Source organism: Lepidochelys kempii, chromosome 10 (assembly GCF_965140265.1).
Source record: "Lepidochelys kempii isolate rLepKem1 chromosome 10, rLepKem1.hap2, whole genome shotgun sequence".
Taxonomy (NCBI): Eukaryota; Metazoa; Chordata; order Testudines; family Cheloniidae; genus Lepidochelys; species Lepidochelys kempii.
The window spans coordinates 64,697,811-64,720,044 of NC_133265.1; the positions used below are offsets into that span (position 1 = coordinate 64,697,811).

General features: G+C 41.1%; 1 protein-coding gene across 1 annotated transcript in view; it reads right to left on the minus strand.

Annotated features, from left to right (window-relative positions):
• The window catches only part of MYEF2 (myelin expression factor 2), a 33,795-nt gene extending 22,188 nt beyond the window's left edge, over nt 1-11,607 (minus strand). The window contains exons 1-10 of the mRNA XM_073303950.1: nt 11,243-11,607; nt 6,797-7,026; nt 5,555-5,607; nt 4,311-4,318; nt 4,098-4,191; nt 3,011-3,202; nt 2,066-2,219; nt 977-1,026; nt 833-896; nt 563-664 (exon numbers count right to left, since the gene is read on the minus strand). Coding sequence (XP_073160051.1) covers nt 563-664; nt 833-896; nt 977-1,026; nt 2,066-2,219; nt 3,011-3,202; nt 4,098-4,191; nt 4,311-4,318; nt 5,555-5,607; nt 6,797-7,026; nt 11,243-11,607 — 1,312 coding nt within the window. The remainder of the gene's footprint in view (nt 1-562; nt 665-832; nt 897-976; nt 1,027-2,065; nt 2,220-3,010; nt 3,203-4,097; nt 4,192-4,310; nt 4,319-5,554; nt 5,608-6,796; nt 7,027-11,242) is intronic.
• Between the last annotated feature and the right edge of the window lie 10,627 nt (nt 11,608-22,234).

The following is a 22,234-nucleotide window of genomic DNA, read 5'->3' on the forward strand; positions in this document are numbered from 1 at the left end:
CCCCCAGGAGTAGAGAGTTAAAGAAGCCCCTACAACAACCCAGTTGCTGTTTTTCTACCCCTTCCCGAGCCCCACCTGAGGACCAGACACCCCCACACTCCCTCCAGCTCTAGCTCAGACACTCTTGCCTCCTATCCTCCCAGAACCTAGGGATCCAGAGGGAGAAACAGCCTGATGCTGGGCCCTGGGCTTGTACGGCGTTTCCTGCATGCCGCCTCCTTCCTTCAGGGCATGCTGGGAACTGCAGCTGCCAGGAACCCTTCAACTCCCTCCCCCTCAGAGTGGCTTCTATTTGCAAGCTGGGCTCTGCTGGGTCCAGTGGCCCCAAGTGTCCATCAGCACCTCTGCAGCCCATTTCTGTGGGGTTAAAAGGAAATTCTGCACAGAACATTAATTTTGCACAAATACTGTATTGCGCAGAATTCCTCTAGGAGTAATTTATGTAAGTCAATTAATCAAATTCACACTATTCAAGGTTTACTTTGTTAGAGAAGACAACTTTTCCTGAGGCAAGACCAAGAACCATTAAAGTTATAGAGAAAAGAAATAAAAGTATACTCACCTCCTGGACCCATATTCCCCATTCCACCTCCCATGCTCAACTGGGTTGCGCTGATGGGCTGTCCTCCTGGTCCAAGTCCCATCCCAATACCTCCAAGGCCACCTTTGAAAACCAGAGTAAGTATCACCATCACGAGTCAGGATTTCTGTTGCCACAATGAGATCCTACAAATGTCATTCATGCCTTCTGGTGCTGACATCATAGAGTTACAGACTGCACATTATAATATATGAAGTTCAAGGAGTAAGGAAGATTATAGCCCATACTCACGAGGTAACTGTGGCGTCTTGTTCTCCACCACACGGAAGTCTTCATGAGGAATTGATTTGTCATCCTGTTGTGAAATGAGTATTATTAGGAGGGATTTCACTACATTTTAGCTTGGCTAAAGGGGGAAAAGGGCAGACAACTCACCATTTTTACATGCATGGGTCTATCAAACAGGAACTGTCCATTGAACATAGCTGAAGACCAAGTCAAAGAAGTTTGATCTGACAACTGAAGGCAGCTTAACTAGTTTTAAAGACGCATTTTTATAATTTACATCACCCTTCTTAGTGGTTCCCTCCCCACTTCTCCAATCAAGGAGATTAGCTAGTTAGAATGACAGTTACAGACAATCACTGAACAAATCAGCTCCTTTTTCAACCTTAACTACTGGACTGCAGAGTCACCCTCTCTCTCCGGCCCAATGATTATTTAAGTGTTTATCCACATTTGAACAGTCACTGGCCGAGAGAGAATGTTTCTGTATTCCAATGGTTAGAGCACCCACCTGGGAAATGGAAGAACCTGGTACAGTCCCCCTGCTCCACTCTCATCATTTATCCACTATGGAATGGCTTCAACAAGAGAAGAATCAGAATATCCCATAGCTCAGGGGTTAGAGCAGCTCAGGATGGTGAGAGAGATGAGAATTGTACTTGGGTCTCCCACATCCCAGTAGAGTGCTCTAACCACTGAACTAACAGTTATAAGGTAGGTACCACCAACACCACCTGGATTTTGAATGGGATCCGAACTGGTGCATGTGCCTCAAGCCACACAAACCAACGAATTTCTATCTTCCTCTGGTTCATGAATTGCTCTGTGACTTAGGCACCTAGATGCCTAGAGTAGAATTGAACATACCCCAAGCTCTAAAAACTTAGGTTCCCAGGGAACTTTTACAATGGAATGTTAAGTGCCAAGTTAGTTTAGGTGCCAACACAGTTAGGTGGCAGCCTAGAAGAAGTTGTGTGGACTTCGGTGACACCACGCATGGGGACTTACATGCCTAATTTTGGAGTTTAGGCGCCTAAGCTGTTTTGTGAAGTACACTCAAGGTCTTCATGTACACAGAAACTGAAATTTAGCATGCACATAAAGCAGCTACAATGCAAATGGATATAGTGTAGCTTTAAAATCAAACACATACTCTCATATACCATTCAATGCAAACTGAATCCACATTTAACAAATTGCTCCTTTGACCAGATAACTAATTCTCAAAAATAAGGATACATATTGCCTGAACTGCTTCAATTGCTTGTTCAAAAGTGACTGTTCCCATTCCTCGACTCTTGCCATCCTTGTCTTCTTTGATATCTGCACGTTTTACAGTTCCAGCAATGCTGAACACCTCCTTTAGTTTCTTCCAGCCAACTTTAAAGTCAAGCTGAATATACAAAATTACACAATTCCAATACATTTATCTCTTCTCATTAAATAATTTAGAAGACATTGTACAGCACAGTAACTTTTTAAACTCTTAAAAACAATATATTTTATAGCACATGTCCACCACAGTGAGTCTAACAAGTCAAATCTCTTTAAAAGTGATGATTTCATGTCACTTCTGTATGCTTCCCTCCTCGACTTTTAACATGCTGATTAGGAAGGGATATTTTTTGCATCACCTGCATTCTCTTAAGTGCCAGTTTGCATCTAAAGAGAATCAGGACTAGTTCAGGTATTTCTTAAATTTGTGCAAATTCTGAGCTAGTAAAAGAATCAGAATAAATAATCGCATTAAAACAATAATGTAAAATAGAGTTTGTGTTAATGCAGAGTAACTGGCAAGATTTTCTGCACAAGGTGGATACATACAAATACACTTGCCAACTAACAAGTACACTCAGTTGTAAAGAAAAGCCAAAGTTATCTGTAAATACTATTTTAAAAAATTGCAACAAAGGACGACAGCACAGTGAAGACCATCAAAAAGACCTGCTGGTAGTAGTCTGCTGCTGAAAATCCATTTCACGTATTTTGGACACATACATACGTTCTCTCTTCAGTTTCAGGAAAGAAATACCAGACCTTAAAATTAATTCATATGCATGTCCTTTTAAAAAGGGAGAGTGAGTGGATATTCTTGCATAATTCAGAGAGATTGGTACTACTGAACATAAGGATTTTTTAAGATAGATTAGACATTAAAATTTTTAAATATGTGCTTAAACTTACATTAGCAACAAAAATAGTGGACCCGAGCCTGCCAGCCTGCAAATTACTGATAATCTCAGGAGGAATGTTTGGATTATTGAGAATTGAAGGGGGTAAATTCATCAATCCAGGTGCCATATCAGGTCCATGTCCTCCTGGGAATGGTCCTCCCACACGCTGCAATGCCCTACGAGCATGTTCACCATCAGGATCCTAGAACACATTTAAAAGTAAAGCTAACACATTCATCAACAGCAGGATTGACAGTTGAACAAAAGAAGTACTATTTTAAAATTCCACAAAAATCCATCAAAATCATCAACTAATATCCTTGTCAGCATCAGCAGAGGGATCAAGCACTTAAGTAGCATGGAGACCTAATTCCCTCACCTCTAGAGGTGGGTCCTTTCAGATGAGGGTTGAGGCATATTGGCAAAGCACTTGTGGAGGAAGCGTGCACTGCCACTTCACATGCTGTACCTAGCCTATGGACAAGTAGAAAAGATTTCAATCTAGTGGGCTGTCAGTCTAGTACCTTCTTCCAAGCACTGAGTTAATTCAATTAACTTTGATTATTTGTTAATTCCATGATTAAAAATGTAACAGAACATTCCAAAGAACTATTATAGGACCCAACACTGTATATTACATTGAGAATTTTGACACTTATTTGAGATCTCAATTTGCACAATCACTCTATTTCCACCCCCTGTCCCACTACAAAATAGTCAGAACAATCTGACTGGCAGACCAGAGTTAAGAGTCATTTTGATAAAAGTATAAAAACTGAAAGCAATAACCAGGGATGACAGAGGGAAGTGGTAGGAAGTTAGGAGATATCTACCATTTAAAAAAAAGGCATTTGTCTATTTTGGCATACTACAGTCTTTAGGACACATCATGATTTTGTCACATTAGATCCCCTGGCATTGTGCCTTCTGTGAGCCACAGGCCCCTTGCTGGCTAAGGAAACATAAAGAGGCCTCTCCACTATAGAAAGTGGAAGATATGTGTAGCTAATAGACCACCTCATGTTAGTATAAAGCCACTTCAAGTGTTCCTAGAAAAGATTTCATCAATTCAAGCTAAAACAAGGTAACATTCATACCTCTTTAATGTTCAGGGGTCTTCCACTAAGGTCATATTTGTTCATAGTTTCTAATGCTTTCTTTATGAATTCTTCATCTTTGAATTCAACCACACTTAAGAAGGAACAAAATATGTAGAGTATTAAAATAAAGTTAATTTTAAAAACCTAGCAGAATATTTATACAGTAGTGTCTTTCCACACACACACACACACACACACACAGAAACTTACCCACAACCCTACATCCATGATGAAGATTTGTGAACACATAAGGAGAAAAAAAAAAAAGGAGTCAGTAAACGTAGCTAATAAAATATTTTAAGATTCCATATTACTGTTAAATAACTGTTAGTTAAATTTCAACTCCAGAATTTATAAACACATGCTTTTTACTGATAGCCAAAATTTAATTTCACCTAGTGTCTTCTGAACAAATGCACTACAGTGGATATTACAATTAAAAAGCAAAAGACAATATTGTAAACTCTATTTTATTCTCTTTGAGCCAAACCAGAATTGGACTATAGAAAAATGCCACACAGATCAATATAGGACAGTTAAAAGAATACGATCAGCACACTCAGTGTGTCACTGGATGCTGACCTTTGAGTACAAAATTTAATTCCACATACATATAATATACAAGGATTTTGTGTACCTTTCTGAATTATGTTTAAAAGTTAAGTTACTTTTCATGAAAGTAAATTACCGACTGCACCAAAACCCATTTAATAAAGCAACTAGCTTAGGACTGCTTTAAGTGAGCAGTAATATAGACTAAACTGAAAACACACCATTTTGTTTTACAAATGTTAGGGAACTCATTTACAACAATTATTCCTGCTCAGTTAGAATCAAACCTGCATTTCTCAGTTCATAAAGCAGGTTCAGATCTATTATAGCTCAAACTTTTGACTGAAAAAAAGACAAAGGAGCTTTAACATTCTTCACTCTAAGTGCCTCATTGCTGGCATTCTCTTGGCTGCCAACCACCTCCTTCCATTCAGTTTAAAAAACAGGCAAATTCAATAATCCAAAGTGTTCAGAGCACTAGTCCTGTAAACTCTCAAATTAGATTCTTCAAACAGTATAGTCTTAACATTTTTATACTTATTGGCCTCAAAAAAATTACACTTGCAAAATTTGTCAATTCAGTAGTTTTTTTTAAAGTCCTTTACATAAAACAGATCTAGAACACAACAAAAATCCTCAAGTAAAGTGTTGGCTGAAAAGTATTACCTTAAGAGAATTAAGTAAATGCCATTTGTTGACTTTTATAAAATAGTTTGTCCCTTACAGCCAGCTAGTTTGATTTACATGAAAGTGTCAGACTGATTCTAATACAGAAGCCTCAAGTCTATCATAATAAAATAAAAATGAAACTTACTTTCCAAAAACTGGTACAGGTATTATACAAAAATAAAACTGCTGAGGAACTTTTAAACCTCTAGCAGATTGTTGCCCACGGCACTTACCCTTGATTTTCCTTCAGCATCCTTAAACAGCTCCACGTATGTAACCTCACCAACTACATAAGACATACAAAGGGGAAATACCAAGAGACAATGCATTTAAACACCAATATCTTGCTTTACTGTGCCCCTGTGCACAACTCTACAGAGAAGCACCTATTATTCACCAACAATCAAAACCAGACCAACATACCTCCTGTCAATGGCTATATAATTTAGCTAATTTTCAGAAATATGCAGCAGCCACATTCTCAAGAGCTATACAAACAACTATATTTAACCTAATTCATACTACAGATCATATTTTGGCCAGTATGATATAGTTGGTGAACAAATTCAGATACACACTTGGTCCCTTAACCTATCAGATTAGAACATCAACATTAGCACTTTTCAATGACATTTGTCATCCTACTCACAACAGCTGTTTTAAGGTGACTTTCTACCTGAATGTCTTCAATCATAAGTGTTTGCCTTCAATATAATAACCAAATTTACACGTCAAATATTTCACAGCAAGCCACACACTTTCTAAAGTTTCGGTGAATAAAACCAATCAAATAGTCATGTCACCTTACAACAGATACACCAAGCACAGTTACAAAAAGTTTTTGGCATTATTTAACAGCCTAGAAGCCAAGTGTGCTTTGCATTACTTTTAAAGAATCAATATTTTCAAGAAAAATAACAGATCTAACTTTTTACAGAATTCTTATTAGAGTTATTTTCCCCCAAACTGTCCAGAGTAAAACGTTTGGGTTGTTCAGATTACTCTATCAAAACTGCAACAGCAGTAACACACTTTTAATATAGATCTCCAGACAGTCAGTCATGGCAGTAGTGACAATGCAGACAAAGTTAATTCCACAGCCAGATTCCACCAAGGAAATACAAAACATCTTTTGAAATACACACTAAGTGTATTGCTTAAATACAATAGCCCTTTAAAAATCTACAAAGACTACAACTAGACAAAACACAATCTCTTTAAAAAGTCATGAGGGCATGCATATGCTTTTGGCTCTCTACTGTCACACTAGAATGGCAAGTTTGTAAACACTTCATTTTCCCATACTACCCTGCAATGCAGTTGTCTCAAATGAAAGAGTGGGGGAAAGATAGATGTATCAAGTAAAGGCCAAACAAAAAATAAAAAAAAATGCAAGTCAAATCTGTGTGGCTCAAAGGACAAAAATATTTTAAGTTCCCCTTCCTATATGAAGTGGGTTATCAGGAGTGAGTTACCTTTTTCTCTCATAAGATCTTTAATAGCTTGCCATTTCATGTCGTATGGGATGTTGCTAATGAAAACTCTATTACGGTTAATAGTCTTCTTTTCTCCAGTGCCTAAATTCTTGTCCTTTGAATAGGGATGGAATCTATTCTTGTTTCCAAGAGATGGAATTGCCTTCGGTTTTGGAACATACTTTTCCTTCACAGGTGCTTTTTCTTCCTTTGTTGCCTCATCATTATCCCTATATTTTCAAGAGACAGACAGATTAGTTTTGCTTTGAGATAATGGTACAATTCTATACTAATAGGGCAAATGCCACATTTTGCATGCTACCAACTTTGCAACTACCATTCGGAACTCCCTAGTTCCCAAGATATTTTAAGATTTCATTTTAAACAGTCTCATTTCATGAACACGATGTTTTATTTGGCAACAAAATAAGAAGTTAAAGTTTGCAAAGAAAGGCCACACTGTTCCATTATAATCACAGTAAGGAAGTCTAGTTAAGTTGTACTTCTGTACTAATATGCTGGTCAAGTTCCAGCAAGGTGGTGTTATAAAGAAACAGATTATTAAAAACTTGTGTAACTGAGATGTACCAGCCTAGTTATTACAAGCCTTGAGACTTAGGTGTTTTAAACAGTGTACTGAAAGATCTTTGCATGAGACACCAGTTGCAATTACACAATATTCCTCTCATATCTAAGGGTTACAAGATTGCAGAAAAGGGGGATTTGGAACCTCTTGCTTAACTTATTACATGAGCAAAACAGTATCTTCACAATGCCTCACAAGCTGTATTTGTTTCAACAGGGATCCAGGACCTAAAATTTTATACCAAGTTTTGACACTTTCAGCATGTAGCTCAAATGACCTAAAATACACATTTCAGTTCTATAAATACAGTACATCGCTGGACTGTTTCGTTTGTGTTTATTGAAGAATTATGAAATTAAGAGCCAAGATTCTCTTCATTAAAAAGTAACCACACCTTCAAATGTAATCAACCTGCATATCCTGAGTGTGGAATAAAGTCAATTTATTACTGTCACGCTAAGTAAATGAAAAGTTCTACAGTGGGGTCCCATTTATTATCCATCCACAATGCCAAACTCCATTTTAAGAATTCAGAGCATGAATTTGAAGCAATTACTTTTCCTAGAATTAGAAAGCACTGGTGTGAAATGGGCTTTGTAGCCAAAATATGTAATAATCAAGTTAGTTGAGAGATTATTGCAAAGTTTATAACTAAAAAATATATTATATCCAAAGAGATTATATCCAGAAAAGAAGCATATGTTGGTATTTTCATTTTTTATATATAGCAAAACAATCTGATCACCTGAGTATTCATAAGGAACATAGAAATCCATGGATGCAGAACTTCTGTGCATCCTAGAAGGAGAGGCAACGTTTTCTGTAAAATATGAGCTATCATTTTACATACACCTCTACCCCGATATAACGCGACCCGATATAACACGAATTCGGATATAATGTGGTAAAGCAGCACTCCAGGGTGGGCAGGGCTGCATGCTTCGGTGGATCAAAGCAAGTTCGATATAACGCGGTTTCACCTATAATGCGGTAAGATTTTTTTGGCTCCCAAGCACAGCGTTATATCAGAGTAGAGATGTAGTTTCTTCCCTGATTACAAAGAAAACCTTTGAAACGGGAATTGAAGCAGCATTACTTTTGTGGTCTGGAGACCAACTGAAATGACAACTTTAAGAGCTACAAACTTCCCTATCTCACTTTAGCGTGGAGTCCATTCAGTCAGAAAAATAAAAAAATAAAAAAAATCAATCAGTACAGAATTCCCACAGAAGTAATGAAATTAAGCAATACAGCGACACCAGTTATAAATTAATTAAGGCCAGGGATTTTGTCTTCATACTTCTCTGTAGAGCAGCTAGCACTTTTTTATTGTTGTATAAGTGTTTATATTTGACTTCTTGACCCAGATCCCCAAAACACCAAGAATTATCATTATTAATCAAATTTTACATAAAGGGATTTTTTTTGTTTGTTTGTTCATTCTCTGGTCAATCACCTGATAGTTAGATTGACCCAATGTACTGTAGTATGCATCAACATGTGCTGGGGCCAAAGTTGAGTAGGAACAATAACATGATTCTAAACTTTGATTACAATCATCAGCATTTATTATTAGCATTTACTGCATAATGTGTAAATAAGAAGAAATACAATAATTAAACTGAATTTTATTTTCTGATTCCAGATATTACTAGTAATTAAATTTTAACTCAAAGATTGCATTTGTAGGAAACAAACTGAGGCAAACATTTAAATCCAAAATTGTGCAGAAAATAAATCTTCAAAACAAAATAAAAAAAAGATAAATCTTCCAAGCTTATGTATAAAGAACCCACAGAAAAAGATGATTTCAAATAATTTGTAATATGCACGTGATTTTTCACGATACATAAGTTAACAAAATACTTACAGCTCAGAATTCTATTTATTCAATGTATTGTGCTGAAAAAGTTATTCTAGGAACTTCTATTGATTCTGTTCATAAGTAGATGGGTACAAAGTGGCAGTGCAGGAAGTTCCACAACTAAGTCCCTAATTCTGCAAACACAGATGCAAATTTTTATCTTTACTACCTTGAGTAGTACTATTACTCAACATAGTAAGGTTAAGTAGGTGCATAAGTAATTGCAGGATTAGAGTAATACGTTGTCCACTTTTACATAAGCACTATCTGGTTACAGGAGAATTTAAACAGACTGAAATTTGTCTTTTGATACACAATAAATTTAACATAATGCTTTCTGTACACGATTCCAAGGGGAACAGAGGTGGGATTATGTGTACATGAAACCCTGATACCCAGGAGCATATCTTGCATTTCTTTCTAAAACAACTCCCCAAGTCTACCAACAAAAATATAGGGTAATTGGTTTTTTGTTAAGTCATTGCCATAATTATTACATTCCCAGAAGAAAATGAAAAACTGTGATTAACACCATGTTGCATTTTGATGTTTGCACAGCAATCTGAAAATGCAAGACTCTACACATGGCCTTAAACCAAGAATAATACAAACCACAAAAAACAGGAGTGTGAGCATTTAGAGCCAAGTGCACAACAAAGGAAAACCTGACCTAGGTTACCCCAAGGTATGTAAAATATAATCTACACAAATACAAGAATACCATGGAATAAATGCCTTCATTCGTCACCCCTTTTATAAATGTTTTTATTTTGAATCTGACCTCAAGTGTGTTTATTTACCACAATCCATACTTTTAACATTTCAAATGTCAACGCAGCTTTCAAACAGCCACCATGTATTAAAAGACATCTGTAACAAAATATACTTTCCTCCAAGGTGTGAACTGGGTAAAATGAGGAGCTGAAAGTTGTACTGATTTGAGATCAAAGACTTCCTATGTTCAACCACTGACATCAGACCTTCAAACTTTTACCAGGCAAGAACCATCAGTTCTAGAAAGCCCTTTTGCTTTATTACATTGGAAAGCTGAAATTCCAAGCTTCTTAATAACATTCCACATCTGTCCCTGACAGGTCCTGGCTTACTGGATCTTAAAATAGCACTGTAATTTACAGGAAAGCTGTTAATTTTTAAAACTTTTTCAAAATGTGTTACAAGTACAGATTTGTCTCTATGCACCTGCACAAGAGCATTCCTGTTTCTAAGCCAACCTGGCTTTACAGATGGAGGGATACAAAAAAAAAAACAAACTACAAAAAAAAGCAGCAATGTAAAGTTACAATACATCTCCAGAAAAACGTGGTGTAAACAGAACAGATTATGGTATTTGAAGACATAAAGATTTCACTACTCAAAAGCGATCTGTGGAGTGATGATCAACTCCCACCCATATAATCCTCACAGAATCACATACTTACTGTCTGTGTTACACGTACGGGCTTGGATTCAGCGAGCAGACACACGACCATGCAAGGAAGCGCACTGCTCCCAGTGATCACACCGAGAAACCTCGCCATCGTTAATATAATACAATTGCCTGGCCTCCTGCCTTGCCGCAGGGCCACGCTCTCCGTGTTCCCAAGGAGAGGCTAATGGGATGGGGGAAGCAACCCCCCCCCCTAGAGCAGCACCTCACCGCAGGGCAGCCTTCGTGAGCCTCCCCTCCCCCCGCTCTTAGCCCCTTCCTCTGACCTGCTCGTTATCCCCTTCTCCACACACACCGCCCCCAGGCTACACCACAGCGGCTAACACTAACGGGGGGGGGGGGCTTCTACTTCCCCTCCCAGGTGATGGGGGCTCCCCGGAGGGGGAGGAGCCTTGCCCGAGGTGGGGGGGGGGGCGAGAAGGAGAGGACGGTCTGCCTCTCTACCACGGCCTAGGCGGCCGGCTGAATCCCCGCGCTCAGGTAGCCCCGTTGCCTAGCCCCCTCCCGCTTGTCTCCCGGCTCGGAGCCCAGGCCCAGCCCCGCACACACATTTTGACGCCATTGGCGCTACCACCGCTCTCGGTCGCCGTTGCCACCATCTCCTCATCCTGCTGCTGAGGCTGGTTGTCTGGGGCGGCTAAGGCCTCCTCCGCTCCCCCCGGTGGCGGCGCGGCCGCCGCGGTCTCCGGTTTATCGTTCTCCGCCATTTCCTTGCCGAGCTCCTGTGCCGCCGCTGCTGCTGGGTTTGAAAAGGCCCCTGAGCGCCCTGGCCTCTCCGCGCCGGCCCGGCCAGCTCTCGCGAGAACGAATCCGGAAGGGGGGGTGAGCGAAGAGGGCTCCTGGGTTACCATAGTGACACCATTGTACTGGAGAGGCCTATCGTCTCCATCCTCCCCTCTGCTAAGCGGGGACATCTTACGGGCGAAGGGCTCCCCTTAATTAGCCACTTCCAGCTCGAAGTGTAACCCCCCCCCGCCACAGATATTACCCAGCTCTCTCTGTGCAGCCACCCTCCTTAGAGAGCCTGCCAATTCTACTGCCCTGAGACCCCTTCCCCATGCTCAGCAACACCCCCAGCCTCACTTACCCCCCCAAATAAACACTCCCACCTCTGAATATTCAATAACCCCCTCCCAGCATACCCCCAAAACTCCCATTGCTACATTTTCAATCACTCCCCACCCCACCACTCACCCCCAACATAATCCATGTTCACCACTAATTGTTCCATGAACACACCTAGGATTACAACAAAAATGTCTACATGCAGCGTTAACTGTTCAACAGCCACCCTCTCAGTCCCAAAGATCTCTCCCTCAAAAATAACCCAAGGGCTGCCCTAGTTTTTCAAAAATAACTTAAGGGCTGCCCTAGTTTTTGCCCCAGCAGCAACTATTTCCCTATGAGCAATTCTAACAGTTAGGAATAGCCCTGGCATAGGAACACCCTGGCCACTCTCCTGGCACACTTCTTGAGGTGAAGACTGCTGATGAGGATAGCAAAGAACCAGCTATACTGTGTTGTTGTTGTGCCCCCTCGTTTCAGGTGTATTCCCCAGAAGGGCTTACAGTGGCCTCAGTGCAGGAATGAATTTCAGCATGTCCGGTTGTGACCCTGCCACCCAGAAAACAGAAAACTCATAAAAAACAGAAAGTGTATTTTTCTTCAGGCTCTTCTCTATATTTTTCTATGGTTTGCATTATCACTTGCTACACAGTGCTGTTTATCTCACTCCACAGCTTCAAGACATTTCTGTGTATCCTCTCTCGTATCCCGCTGCCCCTGCCAATGTTGTGACATGGTGTTATTTATCTTGATCTGCAATTTTGAGATGTCTGAGTCGCTTTCCATCCCCAGTATCTCAATATTAATGCAGTACCATGAAGCATTATTATTTGATTATTCAATGCTGCCGCTAATGTATTTGTTTATTAGTATTTAACACTGCTGGGTGGTTCTTATTGTTATTGTAAGTTTAATTATTGTTAGGATATTCAGAGCTTCTGCATGGGCATTAATTTTATCATTAAATCCAAATGATGATAAAAGTCTGCACAGCACTTTACAGATATATAAGAAGATACGGTCAATACCCCAAAGATCTATAACCAAAGGACCTGATCCTGTCTCACAGCCTGCAAATGGAAACAAAAAAGCCTGAGATATTCCTTTCAGCATAGGTTGACTCCCTCTGCCCATCCATTTCATCCAATTTTCTCCGTATCATTTGAAAAAATATTAACGTTAAATTATTTTGGATTTAACTTAGAAATTTATAAAGCAGCCACCAGTCTGGTATCTCAGCATCTTTTAAATGAGGAAGAATATTATATGCCATATGGTGAATCTAGACTATTCTAGAGCTCAGGATCTATCTTCTTTGTGGGACTCTCTTTTGCCCTATATTTTCATGTTATGACACCACCAGCCTTGAGAATACTCCAGAGATTTTGGAGGAAATCCTGAGATTTTAAGGAATCTCCTAAAAGGCTAGACTCAGGCTATGTCTACACCAGTGGTTCTCAGACTTTTGTACTGGTAACCCCTTTCACGTACCAAGCCTCTGAGTGCAACCCCCCCCTTATAAATGAAAAACACTTTTAAATATATTTAACACTATTATAAATGCTGGAGGCAAAGTGGGGTTTGGGGTGGAGGCTGACAGCTTGCAACCCCCCATGTAATAGCCTCGCGACCCCCTGAGAGGTCCCAACCCCCAGTTTGAGAACCCCTGGGTCTACACTATAGGGACTACAGCAGCGTAGCTATGGAGCTGTAGCTATGCCAGCATAACCCCATGGTGTAGACAGGCTACAGCGACAGAAGGAGTTTTTCCATTGCTGTGGGAACACGACCTCCTTGAGTAATGGTAGCTAGCTCAACAGAAGCATTCTGCCATCAGTCTAGCTGCTTCTACCCCAGGGGTTAGGTCAGCATAACTATGGTATTCAGGTTGTGGATTTTTAGGCCCCTGAGCGCAGTAGCTAAATTGACCTAAATTTTAAGTATACACTAGGCACATCAAAAGCCTAGGATTAGGCAGGTACAGCTAAGTCCATCCTGCTCAGGGGTTAAATGGAAGGAATGATAACATTCTATTCAAGCTTTACCTACAGCTGCATAATAGATGGATGTTTCTGCTATAATGATCAGTAATGAACTAGTTAACATTGTCCGTAAATTGTTGTCAATATGTTTTAGAGCTATCATGCCACTGAGATGAAAGGGAGTAATTCATACCTTTATATTATTGGACCAAGTACAGAAACCTCTGCATAATGGGTTTTGCACAAGGGATCTAAAAATGTTGAGGAAAAGGGAGTCTTATACCCCAAACACAGTGCATTGGTGCAAAGTGGCTAAGGGATGACTCCTCTGCCACTTCATGGCCCATATGCTCTAGTAACAGCTAAGATTCTTGCGTACTTCCTACACGGAGGTTTAGAGTCTAAACTTTAGACCTGTGTACACGTATTGAGAGAGCTTTACTGGCTCTACTGTCTTGCTCCCACCATGCCATCATTTATGGCAGTGTGTGTCTTTGGCCTGGTCTATATACAGATTTTGCACTGGAATAACTATTTTTGTTAGAGGTGTGATTTTTTTACTGATATAGTTATACCAGTACAACCCATAAGGCAGATGCACCAGTATAGCTAATTCCTCTTCCTGTATAGGAATAATGCCATTTCTACACTACAAACTTTGGTATACACAACTTATGTGAGTCTGAGGTAAGACAAAATATGATCCTCCTCCAACCCCACTGCTTCCTATTAAACAAAGGTTTCTCCCCCAAACCTGCAAAAATTGGGATCTTTATATTTGTGAGAGCCAAAATGCCAAACACTTGGAAGGGACAAACTGCAGAGGGTTGTTTGTTAGCAGAAATCTCTCACAAGCAACACAGCAGCAGTATAACAAATACAGAACTGAAACCTACTGATATCACTGAGCTTTATAGCTTTATATCTGCTGCTGATTGCTTCCAGCTGTCCTCCTTGCCATTTTAGCATTTTTTCAGTTTGTCTTTTGTCTTTTTGTTTTAAAGAATAAAAGACTTCATCAGGATTCATTGTTTTTCTCTCTCTAGCCTCCTTCTGAGTTTTCAAACAATAGTGCTGGTTCTTGTACATGACTATATGTCCCAGGGTCTGCTCTGCCTTTTAGTTCATTCCCAGGTATAAGTCAAGGTCTAGGTTTTGATCCATTAAGCTTTAATGGTTTCAACCCTACCAAACTGGATATGGACTCTCTCTTCGTGTTTTAACACAGCAGCGACAGCTTAAATTGACAGTTCCCAAGTATATCAGTTAGGGCAGTGGTCCCCAAACTGTGGGGCGCACCCCCATAGGGGGTGCAGAGGAATGTTCAGAGGTGTGCGGCAGGACCCAGGCCAGCCCCCACAGGGGTTGGGGAGGGAGTGTCACCCAGCCCCACTCTGCTGCCCCTACCTCTGCTCCAGCCCCACCCCCAGGTCCCAGTTGTGACTCTACTCTTGTATCTGGTTCTGTCCCCACCTGTGGCTCTGCCCCCAGCCATGGCCCCAACCGTGGCCCTGCTCCCGGCCCCACCTTCCAACCACGGCTTTGGGGAGGGGGGGAGGGTTGGACAGCGGTAAGGGGGGATGTGAGGTAAAAAATTTGGCAAGCACTGAGTTAGGGCCTGGGCTAGGAGGCAGGGCTTTCTCAGTGGATGGTCTCTGATCAGTCCAACAGAGCCTGGGTTTACTAAACTTTTACTCAGGGTGTCTCTATGCTGAAAAACGCTGCACCACTGTAGTGCTTCAGTGTAGATACTACCTATGCAGATGGAAGAGGTTCTCCTGTTGGTATAGGTAATCCACCTCCCCAAGAGGCAGTAGCTAGGTTGACAGAAGAATTCTTCCATCGACCTAGTGCTGTCTATGACAGGGGTTAGGACAGTATAGCTATGTCTCTCAGAGGAGTGGATTTTTCACACCCCAAGAGATGTGGCTATTCCAAAGCAAATTCTTAACATAGACCAGGCCTCAGGCTTTTTTTGGGTGGAATGTGAGTGGTTGTTTGGTGGAGAAGGTCTCCCTGTTTGGCGTTTTAAAGATTATTTATGCACTTAGGCCCCAATCCAGGAAAACACTTAAGCGTGTGCATTACTTTTAGAACATGAAGAGTCCCAGAGATCAGTTTGACTACTCCTGTGTATAATTACATACGTGTCTAAGACCTTTGCTGGATAGGGGTCTTAAAGTCTAGGAAATCTTTTCTTTATTTCTACTTCCAGATTAGTTTTCCTATGTCTAAAACTTTGCTGCCTTATATTTCTTACTCAGAAATGGATCATGTGAGATCTTGGAGTACAGTGTCCTGAAGGGGCATGGAGGAGGAGTGAAGGGGGCTGGTGGAGGCATAGAGAGGAACAGGGTGAGATGGAGTGGTATTTCATTGTTAAAACTTTAAACATTAACAATTTCCAGATATAAATAATTTAGCATTTCAGGTTTGCTATGTGGATAAAAGCCTTTCTCCATCAGCATGTTCATTCCTTTCCGTTGTCCACTACCCATCATGCATCACCCTACTCAACCCTCCTATAGACTTGCTGAAAGCTGTAGGACAGGAACCCTGATTGATCAATGTCAGATCTTTCAGAACAGGGCTCCCTCCATTGACCTTATGCACCAACTCAATTTAAGTTTCTGGCAATCGTTAAAAAATGGGATTTTTAAAAAGCTGTTAAAAATATTAAGTTTGCATGTGTGTAGTAATGGAGCCTGGTTACCTTTCAAAAGAAGTTACATTTTCTTTACAGTTCTACAACTAAACATTAAAAAGTCTGAAAATAAACAGTGACATAAAAACATAACATAAGAATGGCCATACTGGGTCAGACTAAAGGTCCATCTAGCCCAGTATCCTGTTTTCCGGCAGAGGCCAATGCCAGGTGCCCCAGAGGGAATTAACAGAACAGGTAATCATCAAGTGATCCATTCCCTGTCGCCCATTCCCAGCTTCTGGCAAACAGAGGCTAGGGATACCATCCCTGCCCACCCTGGCTAATAGCCATTGATGGACCTATCCTCCATTAATTTATCTAATTCTTTTTTGAACCCTGTTATAGTCTTGGCCTTCACAAGATCCCCTGGCAAGGAGTTCCACAGGTTGACTGTGCATTCTGTGAAAAAATACTTCCTTTTGTTTGTTTTAAACCTGCTGCCTATTAATTTAATTTGGTGGCCCCTAGTTCTTGTGTTATGAGAAGGAGTAAATAACACTTCCTTATTTACTTTCTCCACACCAGTCATGATTTTATAGACCTCTATCATATCCCCCCTTAGTTGTCTCTTTTCCAAGCTGAAAAGTCCCAGTCTTCTTAATCTCTCCTCATAGGGCAGACGTTCCATACTCTCCCCTTTAATCAGCGCTTCAGTCACTTGGTGGTGGTGTCTGTAGATAGAAGTGGAAGAGAGAGAGAGCATGGCAAACATCTCTCCCTTTTATCATGTCCTTTCTTCCCTCTTGGCTTTCCCCCTCCCCTCCCTTCAGAGTCAGGTGAGTATTACCTCACTTTTCAGAGTAACAGCCGTGTTAGTCTGTATTCGCAAAAAGAAAAGGAGTACTTGTGGCACCTTAGAGACTAACCAATTTATTAGAGCATAAGCTTTCGTGAGCTACAGCTCACTTCATCAGATGCATATCGTGGAAACTGCAGCAGACTTTATATATACACAGAGAATATGAACCAATACCTCCTCCCACCCCACTGTCCTGCTGGTAATAGCTTATCTAAAGTGATCATCAGGTGGGCCAGTTCCAGCACAAATCCAGGTTTTCTCACCCTCCACCCCCCCACACAAATTCACTCTCCTGCTGGTGATAGCCCATCCAAAGTGACAACTCTTTACACAACCTGCATGACAATCAAGTTGGGCTATTTCCTGCACAAATCCAGGTTTTCTCACATCCCCCCCCACCCCCATACACAGGGGGATGTGAGAAAACCTGGATTTGTGCAGGAAATAGCCCAACTTGATTGTCATGCACGTTGTGTAAAGAGTTGTCACTTTGGATGGGCTATCACCAGCAGGAGAGTGTTGCGGTTCAGTGATGAGACAGAACACAGCTTTATGCAAGCAAACAGGCTGGTCAGCGGAGATGGGCTGTTCTGCCCCCCCTGCCTTCCACCTTCTCCTTTTATTATATTTCTCCCCCTAAGCATTACACACTGCTACACAAAGGAATGTATGACGTTGATTCATATGCTTAGTTACCATCCTCTATCTACTACAATCCTGGTTCTCAGGCCTTGAGCCCAGGCTAAAGAAACCTCCCACAGTTGCTGTCCAAACAATCAAGTTCTCAGGGTTCATATCTAGCCCTTGTCCTTGGATAGAGCAATGTGTGCATTGCTCCTAGGAAACAGTCAGGGTGTGCCCCGCCTGCTTCCAGGTGGAATAGCTAGACATTAACCCTTCAGGAGAGTGAATTTGTGTGGGAGGGTGGAGGGTGAGAAAACCTGGATTTGTGCTGGAAATGGCCCACCTGATGTTCACTTTAGATAAGCTATTACCAGCAGGACAGTGGGGTGGGAGGAGGTATTGGTTCATATTCTCTGTGTATATATAAAGTCTGCTGCAGTTTCCACGATATGCATCTGATGAAGTGAGCTGTAGCTCACGAAAGCTTATGCTCTAATAAATTGGTTAGTCTCTAAGGTGCCACAAGTACTCCTTTTCTTATTACCTCACTGTAGTCCCAAACTGACCAAGGGAAGGGGAGAGTCCAACAGATCCTTTGTTGATGTCTAGGCCAGTGTCTTTTGTTCCTGTGAGGCTGAGCTGGGTTTGTCCCATACATGTCCTGATGAGGTGTGAACTGCCCCTCTGCTCTTGGAGAGTTTTGCCTGGGCCTCTGCTCCTGAAGAGTTTTTGCCTGGACTTGTTTTAAGCCATGAGGACACATTTTCAGACTCATAACTATATACATGAAATTACAACCTATAACATTACTATAACAACAATGCTCAGTGCATCATGAGCCTTCCGAAGACACCCGACATGACAAACATTGCATTGGATATCACACAATCGTATTATAAGGATGAACATGGGGGTGCAAGGTGTTCTGCCAAGGTACAGAGCATCACACATACCCCAATCATTTCTGTTGCCCTTTTCTGAACCTTTTCCAAGTCCAATATATCTTTTTTGAGATGGGGCAACCACATCGGCAAGCAGTATTCAAGATGTGGGCATACCATGGATTTATATATATGACAAGATATAGCTAGCTTCCCACTGCCACTCACTCCCACCCCACTTGCTTTGCAGCACCCAACCAACCTTAATTTTGCCTGATGAAATCTGCAAAGATCAAAATACTAAATTACTAGATGACTATAAAATTTCAATTCCTATTCAAGGGATCCATTTCCAATGTACCCTTAATTCTCTTTAGGAAAGCAATCTAGGGTCAAATCAGTTCAAACTCTAAATGAAGCCAGTGGGAGTTGTATTGCTGAATTCAGTAGAAATTCAGCCTGATGGAAAATGGAAAATAAGCGGGTGATGAAGGTTCCATCTGTTCAGGTATCTAGCATACCAAACACAGTTAACCGGTTTGCCATCCAAGAATTCACTACTCCAACTCAAGGGGGGAAGTGGTGGCTTCATTTATTTTCATTTTTCATTGTTTTTCTATTCTAAAGTACAACACCTTGGACTACACAGGGAATTTTAAAAAACAGCACTATTACTGACAACCAGCAGCTCTCTCATTCTCAGCTGCTGGCTACCAGCTGTTTCTCTAGTTTGGTTTCCATGAAAAATGGAAGTCAAACAGATAAAAATGCAGTGAGGGGAAATGTTTAAATACAACTGCAAGTGCCAGTTTCAAGAACCAGTTACAGGAGATCAGGCTATTCAAGCCTGTAATAGTATAAATGTGAAGAGAATAGTTCCAATTTTTAAATGATTGGCCTCAGCATCCATTCTTACAGTAGGGTACCTGAGGGGAGGAAAACAGCATGAGGATTTCCCCAAATCATTCCAAGAGGAGGTAGGGGTGAATGAACAGCACTTCTTCTGGCTCTATCAATCTGTTTCTTCACTTCTGCAGGTGGGTATTGTAGTTGTAAGAATGCTTGATAGAGCTCTTGTAGGTGTTTCCCACCATCAACCTCAGCCTGGTCCAGTCCACACAAGAGATCCACTTCCTGGACACTACAGTGCTAATAAACGATGGTCACATAAACACCACCCTATACCGGAAACCTACTGACCGCTACTCCTACCTACATGCCTCCAGCTTTCACCCTGACCACACCACACGATCCATCGTCTACAGCCAAGCTCTGCGATACAACCGCATTTGCTCCAACCCCTCAGACAGAGACAAACACCTACAAGCCAGAAGAGTTCCCAGAAGTCACCTACTACAGGACAGGCCTAACAAAGAAAATAACAGAACGCCACTAGCCGTCACCTTCAGCCCCCAACTAAAACCCCTCCAACGCATTATTAAGGATCTACAACCTATCCTGAAGGATGACCCAACACTCTCACAAATCTTGGGAGACAGGCCAGTCCTTGCCTACAGACAGCCCCCCAACCTGAAGCAAATACTCGGCAGCAATCACATACCACACAACAGAACCACTAACCCAGGAACCTATCCTTGCAACAAAGCCCGTTGCCAACTGTGCCCACATATCTATTCAGGGGACACCATCACAGGGCCTAATAACATCAGCCACACTATCAGGGGCTTGTTCACCTGCACATCCACCAATGTGATATATGCCATCATATGCCGGCAATGCCCCTCTGCCATGTACATTGGTCAAACTGGACAGTCTCTACATAAAAGAATAAATGGACACAAATCAGACGTCAAGAATTATAACATTCATAAACCAGTCGGAGAACACTTCAATCTCTCTGGTCACGCGATTACAGACATGAAAGTTGCAATATTACAACAAAAAAACTTCAAATCCAGACTCCGACGAGAAACTGTTGAATTGGAATTCATTTGCAAATTGGATACAATTAACTTAGGCTTGAATAGAGACTGGGAGTGGCTAAGTCATTATGCAAGGTAACTTATTTCCCATAGTTTTTTCCCACCCCCCCCACCCCCGACGTTCTTGTTAAACCCTGGATTTGTGCTGGAAATGGCCCACCTTGATTATCATACACATTGTAAGGAGAGTGGTCACTTTAGATAAGCTATTACCAGCAGAAGAGTGGGGTGGGGGGGAGGTATTTTTTCATGCTTTGTGTGTATAAAAAGATCTTCTATACTTTCCACAGTATGCATCCGATGAAGTGAGCTGTAGCTCACGAAAGCTTATGCTCAAATAAATTGGTTAGTCTCTAGGGTGCCGCAAGTACTCCTTTTCTTTTTGCGAATACAGACTAACACGGCTGTTACTCTGAAACCTATAACACTATGGATCTTGAAGAATCTGCAGAAGGCAAGAGCTATCCACATACAGGCTGGCTACCTCCACAATGGCTCAGGCCTGCCCCTCCTCTGATTCGCAGCTGTACCATCAGCCCCTTCTCTGGCCCCAGCTATCTGAAGACCCCTTTAAAGGAAGATTCCGCTGTGTCAAGAGGTTCAACAGAAGAGGTAACAGAGCTTAGCAGAAGAGCCTGGAGCTGTTTTACCTCTCCCTAGTAAATGATGATGAACTGGTAAGGAGATAATGAGGACTCTCCCAATGTCTAGCCTAAACCTGTCCACTTCCCATTTCTCCTCTATGCAAATCTTAACTCATGGAGAGCCTTTTGCAGAGTCCCAGAAAAAGGGTGGTGGTACTGCGGAGGCAGCAGGGGAGAACCACACATAGAAGTATATTTACAAGTATATTTTGGAGGCAGAATGTGGCCCATCATATCCTTTGAAAGGATCTGTTTTTAAAGGGACCAAGTGTCTTTACATATAATAATCCCTTTAAAAATTAATTTTATATATGTAACATTTTCAGTAATACACATTGTTTATTCTGTGATCATGAAGGGCCAATACAGGATAATAATCACACAGATTTTTAGTAGTAATAGTAAACATTTCTATTATAAGAGTGCCCAAAGTCTTAGGACCCCATTGTGCTAGGTGCTGTACAAACACTGGGGAAAAAAAGAGATTCATATATAAATATAGCAACACACAGCAGGAAAAAATCCTCCCCCCATTTCCTCAGAAAAAATATTTATTTATTCACAAATATTTATCATATTTATTTAACAATAGTTAAAACTCTATTTTAATTAAAGCAATAAAAAAACCTTTTGAGATATGCATTTATAACAGGACTTCCCCTGTCTTTAGCCTTTAACCTTGTGTTTCAGTACATATGTAAGGTATACAGCTAGCCAGTGTAACCGCAAACCTTGTCATCCTTGATACTTACTTGGATACCAGTCCTGTGCCACTGAGATCAGTATGAATTTCCAATGGGGTGCTTAAGTACTGGAATGCACAGAAATGGAATGATCAGTTAAAATGTGCCTGAGTGGGTTTTTTAAATTTAATATATTAAAACTTAATTTATTAA